This window comes from Condylura cristata, unplaced genomic scaffold, assembly GCF_000260355.1.
Source record: "Condylura cristata isolate star-nosed mole 26May11 unplaced genomic scaffold, ConCri1.0 scaffold00011, whole genome shotgun sequence".
Taxonomy (NCBI): domain Eukaryota; kingdom Metazoa; phylum Chordata; class Mammalia; order Eulipotyphla; family Talpidae; genus Condylura; species Condylura cristata.
In genome coordinates, this window is record NW_004567112.1 from 13,782,613 (window position 1) to 13,801,760 (window position 19,148).

Here is a 19,148-nt window from a genome sequence, read left to right on the forward strand (position 1 = left end):
ATTTGCAGGCTTCCTGCCTCTAAAATGTTAAAGGCAGAGAAGAGAAGAGCAATGAGCAGACAACCTTCGAAAGAGCCACCAGCAGGAAGTGCGCCACCAGTGGGGAAGTCTCTCAAGGAGCCCATGAGGAGGCATCCGGGGGCTGGCTTCCCAACGGGGGCATCGCCATGGGAGCTTTGTGCCAAACAGCATCCTGTCATCACTCCTACTTCCTATAGAATCTCATCCTTGCACAGAGTTCTTAGCTGCAAAAGAGGATCTATATTGTGAAGCTGTCTAACAATCTTGATCTGATTTAGGAATACTGAGAAGACTTGCCAGGGAGAGTGATGATTGTAAGCTGTGCATCAACACAAGGATGTTGAGTTTGCCTTCGAGGAAAGATGCTGCTCTTCTAGGGACACACCAAAATGTGAATAGGAAGATGACGGAAATTCGAAGTTGGAATCAGTGGGTCCCCTACCTCTCCCTTCTCAAACCCATCTGTGGGTTAGGAATCCTCAGCAGAGTTGTGAATCACACTCTTCAGTGTCCCTGCTGAGATTGACTTTATTGTCTGTTGGAGGGCATGTCCCTCATCCAGCTTGGGCGCTGCAGGCTCCCAAGGAAGGCTTCAAAGATGATCTGACAAGTCCTGGAAAACTCACAGCAACACTACCCTATGTAGTCACATCCTTTGTAATCGACTGTATTTTTATCTGTGTTCTTCTAATAGCAGCTAAAGGCAGATGGCAAGAAAACTAGCCTATATGAGAGATGTCTCAAAAACTAGAAACCGGCCCTCCCTGGTGGCGCAGCAGGTTAGAGCGCAGCCCTGAGAAGCCACTTCAGCATGAGTTTGATCCCCGCCTGCCCCGGAGGTGACCACATGGCGCAGCAGACCTCTCCTGGCCCACCCTCTGCTCCCCTTGGCAGTGCACTTCGTCAGTCTGCCTGTTCTGCTCCCCACTCTGTCTCTGGTGAATCTTCTCACCACCCCTGCACTTCTGGCCTGTACCCCAGTTCTGTATACATAAATAAATAAATCTTAAAAAAAAAAAAAAAAAAAAAACTTCAGGAGCGGAACATAGCAGGAAGAGGAAGTATTGACAGCCCCAGGCCAGGTTATGACGGAGTAGAAGATGAGGCCCGGAAGCTGCTAATCCATCTTGAGCAGAGAGGAGCATTGGGTTGGTGTTTCTCGGGCTATATTTATGTAGCCTGGAAGTGGTCTCATATATTTAAAATAATTTTAGATCAGGACTGTCTGCCTTGTTTTCTCAGTCAACCCAAATCCTTCTCTCATCCCCTCTCTAATGTTTCTACTCCTCCAGTGTCTCCCTTCAGCTTGTCCCTGATATATTTACCTGTGTTGTTCACAAACCAAAACCTTTCAAAAATAGCATCTGTGGTTGTTACAGAGGGTTAGTAGAACTCCCTGTCTGTCTCTCTCTCTTAACCCACTGTTGGAGAAAGCTGCTGCAGCTTTCTCTCATGTGACAGGTTCTCAATTCTGTGATCTAACACTCAAAAGAAGCCTTGGGTCTGAAGACAGACATGGAAGTCAGTGCATCTTATTTAGGTGCTATGGAATTTATTAAAAGACATTGACTCATTCTACACAAAAGAGTCATGCCCTCTTAGCAGAGACAGTAACAGGCAAAAGACCTTGGTACTGTTCCCTTCTTTGTAGGGGAGAACTTTTCTGCCAGAGAATGTAGGCTTAATTAACACATTCACTAGAATGGCTGTAAGTCGCAGTTTTCTGCTTACCTTGGTACAACAGCAGGCTGGACAATTAACTTCTCAGGGAGACAGTGTTTGAAACAGTAGGTAGTGTATATAGTGAAGCTTTGTCTAGTTGTGAGTTTGTAAAACTCTAGTGGCAAATCCTTGGTATTTATAGGTTTCCCTTTTTGTTTTTCCCATAGCTATGGGATCTATGAAAGTAAAACATACTCTTCTAATAAATTACTGTTGTCCATCCATTAAGAAATTGATGACCTTTACTCAGTAGCTTCACTGCTAGGGGATCAGAATGTTACCAAGCAGGTAACTTCTTACTTAATCACCAACGCTGTGCTAGACCCAGAATAGATACAGATGGATGTGATTCCTGACATCTGAAATTTCTTTGATCTTATAAAAGAGACAGGGAATGGCTTCAGATATTTTACAGTGACGTGAGATAGAAGGAAGTTCTGCACTAGAGAACTAGGAGTGTTAAAGCATAACGTGTGGTTTAGTACCATATGTTCTCATACCATAGTTCTTTGGAAATGAGCTGTCTGTGGATTTTAGTGTGTAAAGGTGTCATAGAGAAGGTAGCCTTGGTCTGGGCCTAAGAAGACTGCTGCTGAAGAAGGAGTTCTGGACGCCATGTCTGTAGAAGTGGGGGTGGCACCAAGGACGACAGGGGTCATGCCCAGGTGTGAGTGAGAGGATGGAAAGGCTGGTCCACCAGCCCCAGAGGGAGGGACCTTTCCAGAGAAGAAACTGGAAAGGATGTTCCTGAGCTGACTCAGAGAGGCTTGGTTTATTGGACTCCTTGGTATACCCCCTGCTTGCAGGGCCCCCAGATACTCACAAGTAACAAGACAGCCCCCTTGAAGAGGGTAAAATCAAATGTCATGGGACAGACCTGGCAGGTCCACAATTCCTGAATCTAAACCTAGGGAATCAATTAAAAAAGACGTAGAGGGGAAACTAACGCAGAAATGCTGGCCCCCAACAAATCCTCAGCTCTGTAATTCCTTGTGGGTGCCAGCATGGCAGTCCCCTGGTGCAGCATGGGTAGCTCGGGGTCCAAGGAGGATTAGCAGGACACAGTGAGTCTGCCATTGATACACGGCATTATTAGTGATTTCAAGCTGCCCTGATCTCGTTGCATTTGCATAAATCTCTGTGCATAAATGTAGATATTAGCATATATTTATACATGGATATAGGCACATACAATGGTGTGAGTTCTGCTTCCTTTAACCTCATGGGAAGACATGTAGCTCTGAGTTTAAGTAACAACAGAGCAAGAGGAGTGGGGGACGTGGACACTCTGGGTGTTCAGGACACGCTGGCGACAGACACAGGACATGTGTCCTGAAGATGTGTGGGTTCTAAACTCAGAGGGAATGCATTGTCCATTCTCTGTTAACTCTCTGGGGGAGCACTCTCCCCATCTCTCTTTGGCACTTAATTAATCAAGCATACATTTCCCCAAAGCAAAATGGGACAGAGAAAATTTATAAAACTTAAAAGAAAAAGCCACTGATTCTCCTTGGCCAAACAGCCATTTATTGTGTAGGTTAGAGCTGACTGAGCTGCTCACTCTGGTAGTCAGATCTTTCACCTTTTTTGGCCTTAGGCTATGTTTTGTTACCATGGATTCAATGCCATAAGAATATTTGCTCACTTTGGGGGCTTTGACCCTCGGATATGCCTCTGCTTTTGCAGAGTAAGTCACCTCTGTGGTCATTTGACTCACCGGGGATTGAGTCTGGGGGAAGAGGCCAAGGCTGGGCCCCCATGGTGCTCTGGATAGTGTGACTCATCATCATCTACTGTGAGACTCAGCAAACTTGATGATGGAAGATCAGAGCTGAGTGGGTCAGAGACCAGGCACGTAGCACAATGAGATGATCCACATGATGTATTTCCAATCAGTTGTCCAATGCTGTGGGAATCAGAGTGCCCAGGACAATAGGGATTTCTGGGATGCTGTCTGAGGATACTTCTGGAAGCCCAGAAAATTCCATGACCCCAAGGAGGTCTAGAGATGAAATGTGGAACACTCATCTGTAAAGATGATTGGAGAGGACAGTGTGTCACACAAGCAAAGAAGAATAGGTCTTAAGAGAAGAAAGACTTTTGGAGGTAGCAGAATCTAATGAGAGCTAGACCTTGTTCTGTCTATGCAGCTGCCTTGGAGAGTACAGAACCAGTGTAATAATGAACTTGAAACCTTATCAGCTTTATGGCTATCTGTAAAATGGCCCTAGTTACATCATGTATCACAGGGATGGTGAGTAGACTGACCAAATGATACATAAGAAGCACTTGGAACACAAGTGTTGGGTCCATGTAAACCATTTCATTATAGCCTGAAGTTCTGCTGATTACTGTTGAAAAGACCAAATTGATCCTTCTTGCCTGCAGGATCAATTCTGGGCTCTTTAACTTGTCATTCAAAGTCCTTTCCAAGATGCCCTCAACACTTCCATCTAAACTTATCTAGATAAGTCAGGCTTCTTCATATTCCATCCCAGACATGTCACCACTTTGACCCCTGTTATTCCCCATGAGATTGATGCCTGTCCTGTTTTTGTCAGTTTGAGTGCTGTCATTCGTTCGGACTCCGAGCTGAATCTGCACAAACCTGCTAAGTATCCCTGATTGATCCCCAAGTCTCTTTCCCTGCATATTTTATCACTGGCTGCCTTATGCATTTCTCATTACTTTGCCTAGGTCCAGGCCTTGCTGTCTGCTCCTGGACAGGAAGGTCTGGAGTTTGCACTGCTTTGTACCCCACATGGCAACCTGCATATGCTGGGTCTAGTGGTGCAGGGGCTTTGCCACCAGGCAGAACGGAGGATAAATCACAGTTCCTGCTGGTGCTTAGTGGACATGTGATTTCATGTCCAAGTCCTTTCATCTTCCTGACTCAGTTTCCTCAACCATCAAAAGAGTATATTAATATCCTCTCGCAGAATATATGTGAGGGCTGGGGACGATACTTGGTGGGTGCTTCATAAACATGATTATTGTTACTGATCCAATGAGTGGAGTTTGTGTATTCCATATACCACGGTGTCATGGTGCTAAGTTATTTTTCTTCTCTGCAGTTATACAGCTCTGCTGAGTTTGGGAGAAGGTGGCAGCTTATCCAGGAAGGGGTCGTACCAAACAGATTCTATTGGTAAGTCTACCTTTATTCTGTGCTAGAACCTAGTAAGCGAGTATTGGGCTCTTTTATCACCTAAAACTCACACAGGAGATGTGTTTTTATTGGTAGATGTTGACACTTCCCAAAAGCAGGGCATGAGGTTGGAGTTGTAAACCTTTTAAGAAATTGTTAAAGTCGGGTCACACATTACTTGACAAACACGAAATAAGTCACTGAGATAAGGGAAGCTGGTTTGTTATATTTTGATGACACTTGTGAGACAGACACTTGAAACAAATTTAATAGCGGTAGTGATTGTTATTGCTAAAAGCATTCTATACTCTCATATTACATGTTCAAATAAATAGTTCTTATTTATTCTAAAAGTAGATCTTCCTCACACTCCTGATTTCCCATCTTCCTAGTTCCTATGGGGCACAGTTTAATGTTCTTAAGTTTCATACTTAACATTTTGGAAATGATCTGTGAGCCATGGTGTGGAGGGAGCGCTATGCATAAGGTGTCAAGTGTGTAGGTAACATAGACTGAGCAACTCACCATGCTAGAGACCAGAAAGTCCAAGTCCTGTTGGGAGCCAGTTCCTGGTGGCTTCTCAGTCTCCAGAACTAAAAGTCTGTTGTTAAATCAACCAGTCTAAGGTATTTTATTTAGCAAATGGATTTAGCTTATCAATCCCATTTGAAATTAGAGTCAAATCCCTGTCATGAGCTGTACTTGCTTTACCCTAATGTGCTTAGTCTGTCTTTGGAAAAGACATTTAGGTTATTTCTGAAGCTTTGCTACTATAAACAGGGCTAACTAGAGCTTCCACTACAAGAGGTGAAATTCCTTTTGTGTGTGCCACTCAGAGTTCTTGAGGCAGAGACCTTTATGGAGTTGGTGGATTTCCTGCGAGAGCAGTGAAAGGTATAGCCCCCCCACTCCTGAAATCACAGTTTCTCATCAGCCTTGGCCTTACAGTCAGAACTGATCACTAGCCACCTAACAGCTGCCCCCTCTACCTAGATTTCTCACTTCTAAAATAAATGCATTTTTATCTTTCTTATTTTCAAACACTGCCCTAAAACCCCTGTGGGAGTTGAAAGCTAGAGAACATTAGAGAAATCTCTTAAAATGCTTGTGAAACTGCTTGAAAAAGTAAAAGCAAGTCATTTGCAAACAAACTAGCTCAAAGATAACACATAAAGACTTCTGTAAGGAACAATACCCTTTTTTCTCCAGAATAAAGGGACATTCATAACTAAAGGAGGCATCTGTTGCAGAGACACCTATTCTCGTCTCTCCCACTGCCTTGATGCCTCAAAGGTGGCTGGATGCTGCTTTCAGAGTGCAAATTGGCCTCTCTCTTCCCCAAGAATTCAACTCTAGTGGTCACCTAAGTAGCCTTTGTCTGGCCAACGTTCCTTCTCTTACTCGCTTATTCACCGTGTCTCATTCATAAGACATCTTGCATGTCTGCATTTTTGCCTATAAATTATAAAGTCACTTTTTGGAAGGAAGGTTCTTTTTTGTGTGTGTTTCATCCTCTATTTACTGGGCATTATGTGTGCATAGAAAAACAGCTGGAAATAAATGAAAGGGCTCTTGAGGTGAATACTGCCCATCATTACTTTAGTTGTTGCTAAATGCAATCAATTCTTATCTATTCAAAGAATGGAGGTCTTCTCTCTGAAAGCCTGAAAAGCAAAACCCTTGTAACCAAATGTCATAATATTGTCATCTTTATAAACACTTTACACATGAATGTGTATGAATTTTAATCAGTCTGTCTGTTAAGTAAAATCAGCAGTCACCGTCTCCTCTGCCTATGGGTACAGAGAGGCATCGTCTGTATTCAAGCCTCACCTTGTGATAAGCAGTATTGAAGCTTCAGTTATTTAACCCTCGTAACAATTTTATGACGTAATTCTTTCACTATCATCGTCAACAGATGGGTAGCTGTGGCACAGGGAAGTTAAGTAATTTGGCCAAGGTCATACAATTGGAAAGTAGCCAAGTCAGGATTCAAATGTCCAGATATGGGGACTGTAAATCAGTGGACTTGTGTGGCCTTAATTTCTGAGCTGAGTCTCTGAGTCCTGGAAACACAGCCCACGTGGGTAAATGAGAAGAAAGAAAACCCAAAACACCTTTGGCCACTGTGTTTACATATGTACCCCTCCAACTGGGCTTGACAAATGACTCCCCAGGGTTCTTTAAACTTGGCTGGTTTTCCAGAGAAGGCATAAGACCTTGTAAATCATGTGGTACACATTATTGTTGATGAAAATCTCTTGGTCTCTACCCCACATTGTTTTTATTTTCTGACTCTGAGCAACTTTCTGAGGTTGGCAGGTAGAAAAAGTGTCAATCAAAGCAATTTTTATTAGACTGACTCTTGGAAAACAGTCACTTCAAATTACACAGGAATTATAGGCCACTTGGATTTTTCAGCAGGCTTAATTAAAGGCTACCCTGTTAGTCATTTCAGGTTTGGTTGTAGGGTGTGGAGGGGACTGAGGGGAATTTTTTTAATGTTAAATTGAAATGTTAAGTGACCCTGGGTAATAATATAGTATTTCCTTTAGAGAAAAATGAAGATGAATTGGTATCTTTTCCTTATCACGTAGTACACTTGAGAAATAATTTTCATTTCAGCAATAGTAATTCTACCCTGGAAGTAATCAGTGGCAATTGTAAAATAATTATGGAATGTAAGATCTTATTCTTATCACAGCAGTTGCTGTTAGTACTACCATAACTGACATAAATGTGAACTTTCTTTCAGGAGTTCAAATTGATTTACATGCACAGGACATCTTAGCACAATATTGCTCTCATTAGAACAGGCGTCCTTTTTTATTTAACTGTGATAATGATCATAATCTCCACAATGTCAGAAACTGACTAGGTTAAGTGGTAGCACACCTAGAAGTTTAGGGACTCTGGTATGAGTTCTAGGTTTGCTGATTACTAAATAAGGGATCATGGGCAAGTTACTCAACTTTCTCATGCCTTGGTTTTTCCTTCTGCAGAATGATGATGACCAATATCTGCTTTGTTAAATAATGTACTTCATGTGAATTGGTTACATGGCTGGTGCATAAGAATTGTCTTGAGTGGCCACTGACTAAAAATAACATTAATAGTCTTGACTTTCTCAGGTGTTAGTTTGTTTCTCTGCTGTTGGCTTAATTTTCAGTTGTTTTTTTTTTTTCCCATTTTGTGGCAATAATGAACATCATCAGCTTTAGCCCATATAGTCTAAGAACTTAAAAACTTCATCAAACCAGTCTGCTTCTCTTCCATACATTTCCAGAGACTGAATCTGTGTGACCTGGCTTGGGTCAAAGGCATCCAAGATAATGCATTACTCAGCTTGGTCAGGCCTGTATGAATTGAAATAGGAGATGGCGTGGATACTCAGTTATGGTTCAATGTTGGGGTTTCCTGAAGAGAAAAAAAAATAGATCTTGTTTTTAGAAGAAGGAAGCTAGATATTCATTGTAGGAAACATACATTTGGGACAATTAAGCGTCATTTAGATAAAGTTCCATAGTAGGGGTTTGTGTTTGTGAAGTCACTGTAATGACCAGGCACTTGATAGAGAAATCAGATAAAGCAGCAAAACTCACTTCATCTAGCATCACCGGGCCCCGATGCTCATGAAATCACCATGCGGTGTGATGACCTGACCTTTGTTCCCTGCTCCTCTGTGTGAGCTTCACTAGGACACTCCTCTCCGTGGCCTCTAGCAGCCCAGTTCCCAGATTCACTCCAATGGAAAAGAAAACTCCCCTTTGCTCATTGCCCCAGTGACACCACTGAGACTAAGTCTCCAGGGCCCCGATTAGGTAACATGGTGGCATGCAGGTATTTGGGTAGAATCAATTTCAGTAAACCACGTGGGTAGAAACTAAGGGTGGAAAGCTTTTACCCAAGGAAGGGAGACAATCAATGAGAAGGCATCAGCAAGAGTTATCCAAAACAGGTAGGTTTTAGGACATAAACATGGAAAATATATAAAAGAAAAATAAAACAAAACCCTGGATGGTTAAATCATTTTACTTAATGTCACCTATTAGGGAACTCTGGTGCTGGAAAACTTAAACCCAAGTATGGCTGGGTAAAGGGGCCTGTGCTATCTAAGCACCACATCATCTGCCCTCCAGTGTGACGACCCGCCCCAGGTCTTAGTGAAGCTGCCGTGAGGATGCCCCTTCTTGTATTCCTCAGGGCTGCTCCAGTGACAGACGTTTCCTTCTGCTTTCCTGTTCTTCGGGCTGCACACCCAACCATTCAAGTCACATCTGTCTATAAAACCTGCTCAGGGCTCCTCATCTAGCCTCAGGTTTAAGAGTCCGTCTGTAAATGTTAGCCTGTGTATTGGCCTATGGTCAGAAAACACTGCAAGACTTCTAATACTCTCACACTCTGATCCTTACGCATCCTACTACCCTTATGCACATCACTGTTGAGTCAGTTTTAGGGTTATTCATTTTTTATTGTCATTTGTCTTTGTCTAGTTAGTTTTAGTTGCCCTGACTCACCCTCCTTCACACTGGGCATTCTCACAACATCTTTGAGGCGTCTAAGCTACATACACCACCAGGGCAGAGAATGTGGTGTGGAATAGTTGTTCATTTTTTTTTTCTCTTTCCCTGGATGGGTGCAATGAATTCAGTAGCAAGACTGGGGCCTCTGTGCGTTTTCTTTCCTAGATTTCACAAACTGGAAATGGGATGCAATCTGATAATGTTGAGGGGTGAGGGGGGGATTAAAACTATCAAAATACCTAGAAATTGGGTACTTTGTTAGGAAGGGAGTACCGCTGCTTTATGAAGATATCTGCCTCATCCTTCACTTGAAACTCAGAAGCAGTTCATTGTAAGAACTTCTAAATAAACTCCATCACTGGTGTTAATTTCCAGTTAAGCCGGCAGTGGAATACTGCCATTTAGGATGAACTACTATTCTTTTTTTTTTTTTTTAAGATTTATTTGTTTGTGCATACAGAACTGGGGTACAGGTCAGAGGCTCAGGGGTGGTGAGAGGCTTCACCAGAGACAGAGAGGGGAGCAGAACAGACAGATTGATGAAGTACACTGTTGAAGGGAGCAGTGGGCGGGTCAGGAGAGGTCTGCCGTGCCATGTGGTCACCTCTGGGGCAGGTGGGGATCGAACTCATGCAGAAGTGGCTTTAGCTTGTTAGTGCTGTGCTTTAACCTGCTGCACCACCAGGGAGGGCCAAGGATGAGCTATTCTTATCGGCTTTCTATTTCTGTATTCCTCGTGTCCCAGCCTCAGCGCATTACAGTCATAATCTCTGTTCTCTTACTCACCTCCCCTTAAATCTTTGTGTTTTCACGTGCCATCAATTCTACTTTGGTGAAATTACCACTGCCCACTTCCTCTCCCATTCTCCCCAGCATCGGGCCTGTCCAGCTTCCTTCTCTCACCTCTCACTGGGAATAGTGACTATAGCCCCTCCTCTCAAAGACACAGCAACTGAGCCCGCTCCTCTCAGGGAGTTCTGCCTAGACAGCTGACACTCAGTGACCTAGCACATGGGATTCAGGAGGACTCATCCCCTTTTCTCTGAACTGTGGTCTTTATTTCTCTTAGATTCATCCTCCACCTTCTAGAAAGTTTCTTCTGGTTCTGAATCTCCTCCTTCTGATCTGAACCATGCTCATATTTTGGGAAAGGAACAGGGAAAAGTAGCAGCAGCCACTTCCGCCATTACAGCCTGAGAGGGAGAAGGGAGCGATTCTGGTGCCCCTGCTGGCTGGACTAGACTATCCTTAAAAGGACTGATGCTTTGGCGCTCCCTGGTGGCACAGTGGGTCACAGCACTGCATTATGAAGCTCTCTGAAGCCACTGCTACACAAGTTGGATCTGAGCTCAGCCAGGGAGTGACCCACAGCACACAGCAGACCTCTCTTGACTGCCTGCTGCTCCCAGCAGTATATTTCAGTAGATCTGCCTGTTCTGCTCCACTCTCTGCCTCTGGTGAATCCTTTCACCCACCACACCTCTGGCTGCTACTCCAGTTCTGTAAACATAAATAAATAAATCTTTAAAAAAAAAAAAAAGGACTGATGTTTTATCTTCTATTTTGTTGTTTTTAATGATCTTCACATGAGTGCCATTTTGCAACCCTTTGCACCTCCTGCACCTTAGTCTCTGCGACTAGCCAAGATTTCTTTACAAATTAAGTTAGAACCCCACCCCCCAGCTGCAGTGTGAACCCTTTCATTTCCTCACTCTTTATTGACCACCATTGGTGCTTGTCCTCCTTATCTTGATGCTGTTCTGTCCCCATGGGCTGCAGCTCTTCTATATCAGCGCCTGAGATTGGGTCACTCCTAAGATTTTCACTAGGAGCTCTTATGATGACAGAGTGCAAGAGGTGTCAATGAATGAGAACAGAAAGGGGGGGCTTCATAAGTATTGCTTCTTAGAGTAATATTAAAGGAATTTGAGTTAAGTCCCATGACCAGGCCTCACTTAAGCCCTCAATTTCAAGAGCCTCTGGGGTTATCCAGTCCTTTACTTTCCCTCATTCCTTCAGCCATTGGCGTCTGTGTATGTTGTCTTTAGCCAATGAAAGATAGTGGATAGCAAGTAAGAGTGAGAACTCTGCATCGGATGCTTTGATTAGAATCTTGTTTTCAAAGGGTGTGATGACAAGCAATCAAGGTTCAATTAACTTCTTTAAGTCTTGCAATTTTCATATGCATAATGGTCATTGTAATAGTGTTTTCCTTACACAGGGTACTTCTAGGATTAAAACATGAATTGAATGCTAAACTTAACCTTAAATAAATGATGCATCAATAGCAAATATCATTAAAAAGGAATAGAGAAAACTTGGGTATTAATGAGTTTCTGAAGTGTTGAGATCTCATTTTGATATTCAATTTAATAATTTATATTTTTAATGGGGATGGTTAATGTTTTTGTGTATTTTTGGTGTTTGTTGTCTCAGAATCAAAAACAGTAGATAGAGTTTTGTTTTGTAACCTCTCAATTACTTGAAAATTCTTGAATTACTCATTAAATGAAAGTGAGATAAATTAAATGAGCTGAGTAACTTTCAGAGCTAACTCCTGGAAGATAAGAGACATGACCCTGAGCTCAGGGATTTGCAGCCCCTGAGGCAGGGAGGGCTATGAAGGTAGCCTGCACCTGTGCACCTGGGAAGATCGTTTCCCTGCATTGTTGTTTTACCGTGAGTTTGCAGCAAAACTTGTGGTTTGGAGCCTACCATCGAAAGACTGATGGGCTGAAAGTAAAGCTGGGCATGGAACGGGCAAGAGAAGAATGACGAGACAGAACCTGCTCATGTCTGTGCTGCGTCACATCACTCTAACCAAAATCATCTTCACTGTGAAACGACTGCTATTCCTGGCTTGCCCCCAAATTCACACCATCCCTTTAAGTCAGTTCTAACTTACAACCATTCAGTGAAGGGTTGCTGGAAGCGGTAACAGGAAATATGATTGTAGCTTAGCCAACTTGATCCAGTACAAAGTAACCGCAGTCTTCTCAAGTCATGGATGCCTTGAAATCTTGGCAGCTGTGCACATCATTTTAAACTATATATAATTTTCAAATAACCAGATTGCGCTTCTACTTATTATGGATTCCATCTAAATACAACTAAACACACAATAAATATGTCCCAAATAGATGAAAAAAAATTGCATGTTCCCACTATTTGCCTTTGGGTGACAGTCTTCTTCAGAGTGAGTCGCTTCACACTGCCCCTTTATATAGCCTCTAATGAGACACTGAGCTGTAAATGCATCCGCCATAAACACATCAGACAGTGGGAGAAGGGAAAGGGGTAAATACACACAAAGACATATATTAAGTTACTATTGGAAGGATGCTCTGGGTAATGGGTCCTTAGAAAAGGAAATTTTCTGTTGATAGGTCAAGGATAAAAAGAAATTGGCCAAAAATCTAGGATAGAAAAGTGCCTGACACATGTTTCTAAAATCACATCAAATGACGATGGACCCTTATGATATGTAAATGTCAAAAAAAAAATCTGCTATTTAAACTCTGTCATTCCATTGATTGTAAGACACCTACTGATTTAAGAGGTATTAAAATGAAAAGCAAAGTGACCATTTTGAACTTGATGAAATGAGCACATAGCAAATGCTTGTTGATTAAGTGAAACATGGACGATAACTCTTGGGAAGTTGGGAAGGTGCAGTCGCATATCATTCTTTTGCAAATCAAAGGTTAGATATGGTTGTCTTTATAGATAATTGGGATGCAGGAGGATAGACAACACCTGGGACCTTTTTCATTTGACTCCTGGGCGGGGAGGGAAGGCACAACTGAGGAAGTTCCCAAACCAGCCCTAACACTAGTGAATCCAGATAGTGATCCATGTGTTTGTGCATCTGAATCTCAGTGTCTAGGGGACTCCGAAGTCATTGCACTTGACTTCCTATGACTCCCAGGAATCCTTTCTGCAAATTTCAAGATAAATGTCGGCAATCAGCCATTTGGATTGAGAGTGGAGCTTGGTCTGTCTATCAGAACTTATCTGTCTCTAAGAAAATATCCAGAGGAAATGGACCTGTCTTACTGTTTTTTATTATTTGCTCTAGCACTTAAAACATCAACACCTTTAAACAGAGCAATCCCATAATTTAGAGAGACCTGTCAAGGTTTTCACAGGCATGGCAAGATGTGCCCTAGGGTAGGGGACCGAACCTGCTGCGGCATTCATGAGATTTATGGTAAAGGGCTTTACCTGAGTGCCGAAGTTTAAAGCAGATAAATCCCAGAAGACAAATACTACCAGTAATTGAATTACAAAACCATTATCATGTGCTGAACAGAGCAACTTTATGACTCTAGTGTGACAAGATGAAACTTGTTAGAATATTTATGTGCTGGGTAGCTTCTGCATCACCAACCCAGAGAACAAACTAACTAGCTTTCCCATGTACCTCCTATGAGCTGTTAGCCTTCCTGAGTAATTCAGTAGCCAAGATGCCTAACAGAGAGGAATTCAAATCACACAGAGCACACAACCCGCCAGGCACGCATCTCACATGTTCCTCCTGTTTCTACATCCTCAATCTAACATGTTAGTGTTGTCAGTCAAAGTCGGGCTCTTCCACAGTAACCAGGTTGGCCATAGAATAAACAAACTTTTGACTGCAGTTGTTTCCCACTTTTGAACAGTATAAGGACATCTCAGAAATAATAGCCACTTTTACAATCTTATCACTCATTAAAAAATCTATTAATAATGACTTTCTGCTACTTGAAACGTACAAATCATAAACTTATGACAGTTGAAATTTGTTGTAGTTTGCCTGCTTTCCATGAAGAAATGACTTGGCCAATCCATTCAATCTGATGAGAGTGAGTTAGTAAAAAATAGATTGCTTTCTACTTATTGTAGAAATAATTTTGCAATAATGTCCTCTAAGAGTCGGCAACTTTCTAACTTTTGTTGTAATTTTGAAATTAGAGGACAATTGCAAGGATGATGCTAAGAATTTACCTGTAGTCTTCACTCACTTCCCCTAATAATGCCACATATAATAATGAATGTTTATGACTAAGACATAAACATCGGTTTTTTGGAATCAGCAAACTGGAGAATTTATTTGGATTTCCTCAGGTTTCCTGTTAACATCTGTCTTTTTTTGTTTGTTTGTTTGTTTGCTTTAATGGTTCAGGATTCAGTACAGAATCCACATCACATTTATTTGTTTTCTCTTTCCAGTCTGCTCAGATCTGTGACAGGTCCTCAATTTTTTTTTTTTCTTCTATAACCCAGGATTTTGAAGCATACTAGTTAAGTAGATTGTAAATACTCCTAGATTGGATTGGTATCATTTTTTCTCATGATTATGGCTCATGGAGTGTTGGGAATTGTATCACACAAATGACATGACCTTCTCATGACATCATATCACTGAGGACAGGAAATCAGTAAGTCTTACTATTGATTATGGTAACTTGATTAGCATGGTCTCTCCCAGGCTTTCTACTGCCGAGTTTCTGAGTCGTTTCCCTGTCCACAGTCTGTTAGAAGCAAGTCACTCAATCCAGCTCACATTTGAGGGAAGGAAAATTAATCTCCAACTCTGGCAGAGATATCAAAAAATATATGAACATGTATAAAAATCACCATAATAGTTAATACTGAGTGCTTTGAGAGACATACTTAGAGTGTATACATTTTGCCCACCTCATCCAACTCAATCTTACCTGTGGTTTTTTTAATCGAGATTTTCTATGTTGACTATTTCTTATATATGTTTTGATTAGAGTATTATTGCTGTTTCTTGACTCTTTTAACACCGTTGTTCAGTTGCTCAGTCAGGACAGTCACCCGAACAGATGGTCAATAAATGAAAATCTGGGCTATTTTGTTGCTTCTTCTTCACCTTAGGTTGTCACTGTTGTCTGTTTCTAAACTGATGGTAAATGAGGTATTCCCCTGCCTGTGAGGTATCATCTGCCTAGTCAGGACCAAATCTCATTGCTGAATAAAGTTTTGCATAAAGATAGTCTGAGCTGGGATGGTAACCTCAGAAGGAAAGTGTTTTCCCAGTGACTCAAACCCATGACTAGCACAGAGAAGGGATTTTCCAGGTGGTTTTAGACCCTTTCCTCTTTGTTCTGTTGCCATAAAGAGGATGGCATGGAGATGCTCACCATCTCACACACACACACTCACCACACACACACTCACACCACAATCAACACACTCACACATAGTCACCAAACACACCCCACACACACACTCTCCACACACAGATACAGTCACCACACTTCCTCCTTTCCTCATGTCTCTCCTCTGTCTCAGCCGAGCAGTGAAAGGGATTTGCTACTGCCACCAACAGAAAAATCCTCTGTGAAAGGCACTGACCTCTGTTGCTTAACAGACTTTAATTCCCACAAGAGGTTCCTGATTGCAGAAATGAAAAAAAAAAAATCTCTGAAAAACATGGTAAAGGAAGTAGGTGAATTGCTTAAAAATGAAATGATTTTCTTTTAAATGAAAAAAAAAAGAATAAAAATGTCCCTATTGGTAGAAAGACTGAGGTTTTAAGTGGGAACTAATAAAGGGGAAAATGACAGTTAGTATGAGAAAGTTTATGCTGACAAAAACTGACACAGAAATTGAAATCAAAAGGACATACGCCATATATTACTCTGTAAAACAGGACTTTACCTTGGAACTTGGAAAACAGTACTGTGATATGCTGCTGTTCCTAGGAGTGTAATTGGAATATACTTTCTGGAAGACAGCTGGTAATGGGCATTCTCTTTGAGCCAATGAATTCTGCTTTTAGTCATTCTTCCTATTGCAAGACCACTGGCTACGAAGCAGGTAGCAATCCTTGAAGCTAAAGTTGGCTCGGTATTGTGACGTTGTTTGCTTTTATCCACTTAAGTTCTGAACTCATATTGCCACTCGAGATCTTGAGTCTTGGTGTGTATCTGACCGAGTTACTACAGCAAGCACAGAATTCCTGCTCGTCATGGCTAGTAAGGAACAAGATGGCTGGTATCTATGCCAGTGTAAGGTGATATCTTAAGCTGATATCTTAATAAACCAGAAAAGTGCATGAAGGTTAACAATGTGTTCCTGCTTGGATTATCAGGGTTCATGGTGATGATCTCAAAACAGTCAGATACAAAGTTGAAAGATGATATAGCAAACTTCTTGGCTGGATTTGAAGCTTAAACCCCTATGGATTCACATCAAATATCAATTTTGTTTTGCCATTTTTATATTAATCAGATTTATTTGCAAAATTAATCTCGTATGCTAGTTGCATGTAGAAATCACATTAACAATGAATGTTCCATATTGGCTAATGAAAGAAATATTTCCCAGATATCAGCTTTATATGTGGAGTCTTCCCAGGACCAATTCCCTCATATCTTTTACTTACCCAGAACACCAAAAATAAGTTATAAATAATCTAAGTACTAAGGAAAATAGCTGCTGTTTGATACTCCCAGAATTGCTGTTTCTTCTATGAAGATGAATTGAATTCTTCCTATGATCTGATTCTATCCTTGTCTAGCTGATCTGTCCTTGTCCTCTGAATCTTATTGATTAGCCGAATGTTCCCTTGTCCATTAAGGAACTTAGGGACAATTGCCTTCAAGCATATTTTTTGAGAAGTACTAATACCTATCAATCAAGCAAGAAAATGTATTGATGTCATAACAGGCTCAAGTCCTAAATTAAACATGATATCTAGTTTGTGCCCATTATAGGACATGGCACCTCTCAGATATGCCTAGAGCCATGCTATACAGATGCCCAAATCCATCTTAGCCTGTTGGGCTGTTGTGTCAGAGACAGATGACTTACAGACAATAGAAATTTTGCAGATGTGGAGGCTAGCAGTCCATGAGCAGGGTGCCAATGTGGCAGGGTTGTGTTGAATGAATCCCCTTCTTTTCAATCGCCTCTTCTTGTTTTTTTTTCCACATAGTGCAAAGGGGGAGAGAGCTCTGTTTGGCCTCCTTTATAAGGATTGTGCTCAGCAAGATAAGCTAGAAGGAAGAAGAACAATATTGGATGGTTTCACTTATAGGAGGAATAAGGGAATCAACTAAGAGATTAGGAAAATAACAGCAACAATAATAAATAATATACCTCAAAATAGGCAGTTGACTATAAATCAGAGGCATTCTGCAAGGCAGAGGGAGGTAGAGGGATCAAAACAAGGGAGATAAGAGCACCAAGGGCTCACGTGATGGTGCACAGGTGGGGATTTTACAGAGGACACCTGTAGGGAGAAAGCATATGGGCATGCATTGTACAATAATGAAAATTGATGCACTGTGTGTGTGTGCTGAGCCTTACACACATACACACATACATATAGACATTTTAAAAATGGACACAAATTCCATTCATAAGGGCTTTGCCAAGGAGTTCTAATCACCTCCCAAAGACCCCACCTCCTGATATCATCACTTGGAGGGGAGGTTTCAATATAAAAATCTGGGGAGAATTCAAACTTTCAGGCCATAGCCTTAAAAGCCTTTGCAGGGTGACAGTGTCTGAAGTGCTCCCATCATTTTACTTAGCTTTGTCTATTAGGCACACACATGACTTTCTGAGTTAATGTTCTTTCTCCTGAGACTCTGAAAGGTGAAAAGCAAAGGAATTTTTACTTCTTTTTTTCCTTGAAAGGAATCACTGGGGTGAGTCAGGCACCCAAGGGAATAGATGCAGCCTGACATTACCTGAGTGGTGTAACCTTGGGCAAGCATTTGCTTCCTGAAGCCTGGTCCCCTTGATTGTGGAGGAGGCCTCTGGGCCTGTTTCCCCACTCTTTAGCTCCCAAGGATCCCTTACTGTGTGGTGTTTACCTTGGAGCAACACATGTTCTTTTTTGACTCTTCACAACAGTCTCATGAGTAAGTGTTACTGATCTTCCCTTCCTACATGGTACATGTTGGAGTTTCAGTTTCGATCTGATGCATCTTTGACTACCTGCTGCCCTTCGGCATATAACTAGCTTCAGCAGCTAGTTCTTTACCTCATCACTGTCCCGAATCTATGTCATCTGTGAATTTCTAGGGACATCATCTGTATCATGATCCAAGCTGTAATTGCTGGCAAACAGGACAGAGACGAGGGTACATCCCTGCCCACCCTCTATGGAATCACCTTCATGTATGACTATCATTTTTAATGGTCTTGAACCCCTTATTGTTTATGTATGTGTATATGATTCTCTATGTAATTATGAGGAAATGTTTTGCCAATTGCTAATTTCCTATTGAAATAAAACTTCATGTGCCACAGGAAATGTTTTTCTGTTTTATTCAGTGCTAAACCCTCAATACCTAGACCTGCCGTTGGCATATTTTGATAGTCAAAATATTTATTGAAGTCATTTATTAAAAAAGTTGGGACTCAGCTGTTTTCCTCACTGACTGTTGAGCCTTAGGGACACCCCAGGAATTCTCAGTCTAGGAGAGTAGTCTTCAAGGTGACTCCCAGGCCCCCAGGGTGTGCAGCAAGATGTACTGAAACGAGAACTTCTGGGGTTTTGGCCTCTAATTCCTTGTCTGCTTTTGTGCATATTTTTCTAATGTTATTAGAAAATAACATTAGTTTTCTAATGTTACTATACAATCACTGGAGTGCATTCCCTCTACTTTTAACTACCAGATCATGGCAAATTGGGCCTGTGATGTTTTTTCCCCTCTCCTTATTTTATGTGTTCAAACAAAAATGTTGGAGATTGCTGTCCTGGGAGTTCT

The 19,148-nt window shown here is 41.7% G+C and overlaps 1 protein-coding gene across 1 annotated transcript in view; it reads left to right on the plus strand.

The window, feature by feature from the left end:
* Window positions 1-19,148, plus strand: part of SORCS1 (sortilin-related VPS10 domain containing receptor 1) — a 456,202-nt gene that overhangs the window by 308,088 nt on the left and 128,966 nt on the right. Inside the window, exon 5 of the mRNA XM_004680456.2 lies at window positions 4,818-4,891. Coding sequence (XP_004680513.1) covers window positions 4,818-4,891 — 74 coding nt within the window. The remainder of the gene's footprint in view (window positions 1-4,817; window positions 4,892-19,148) is intronic.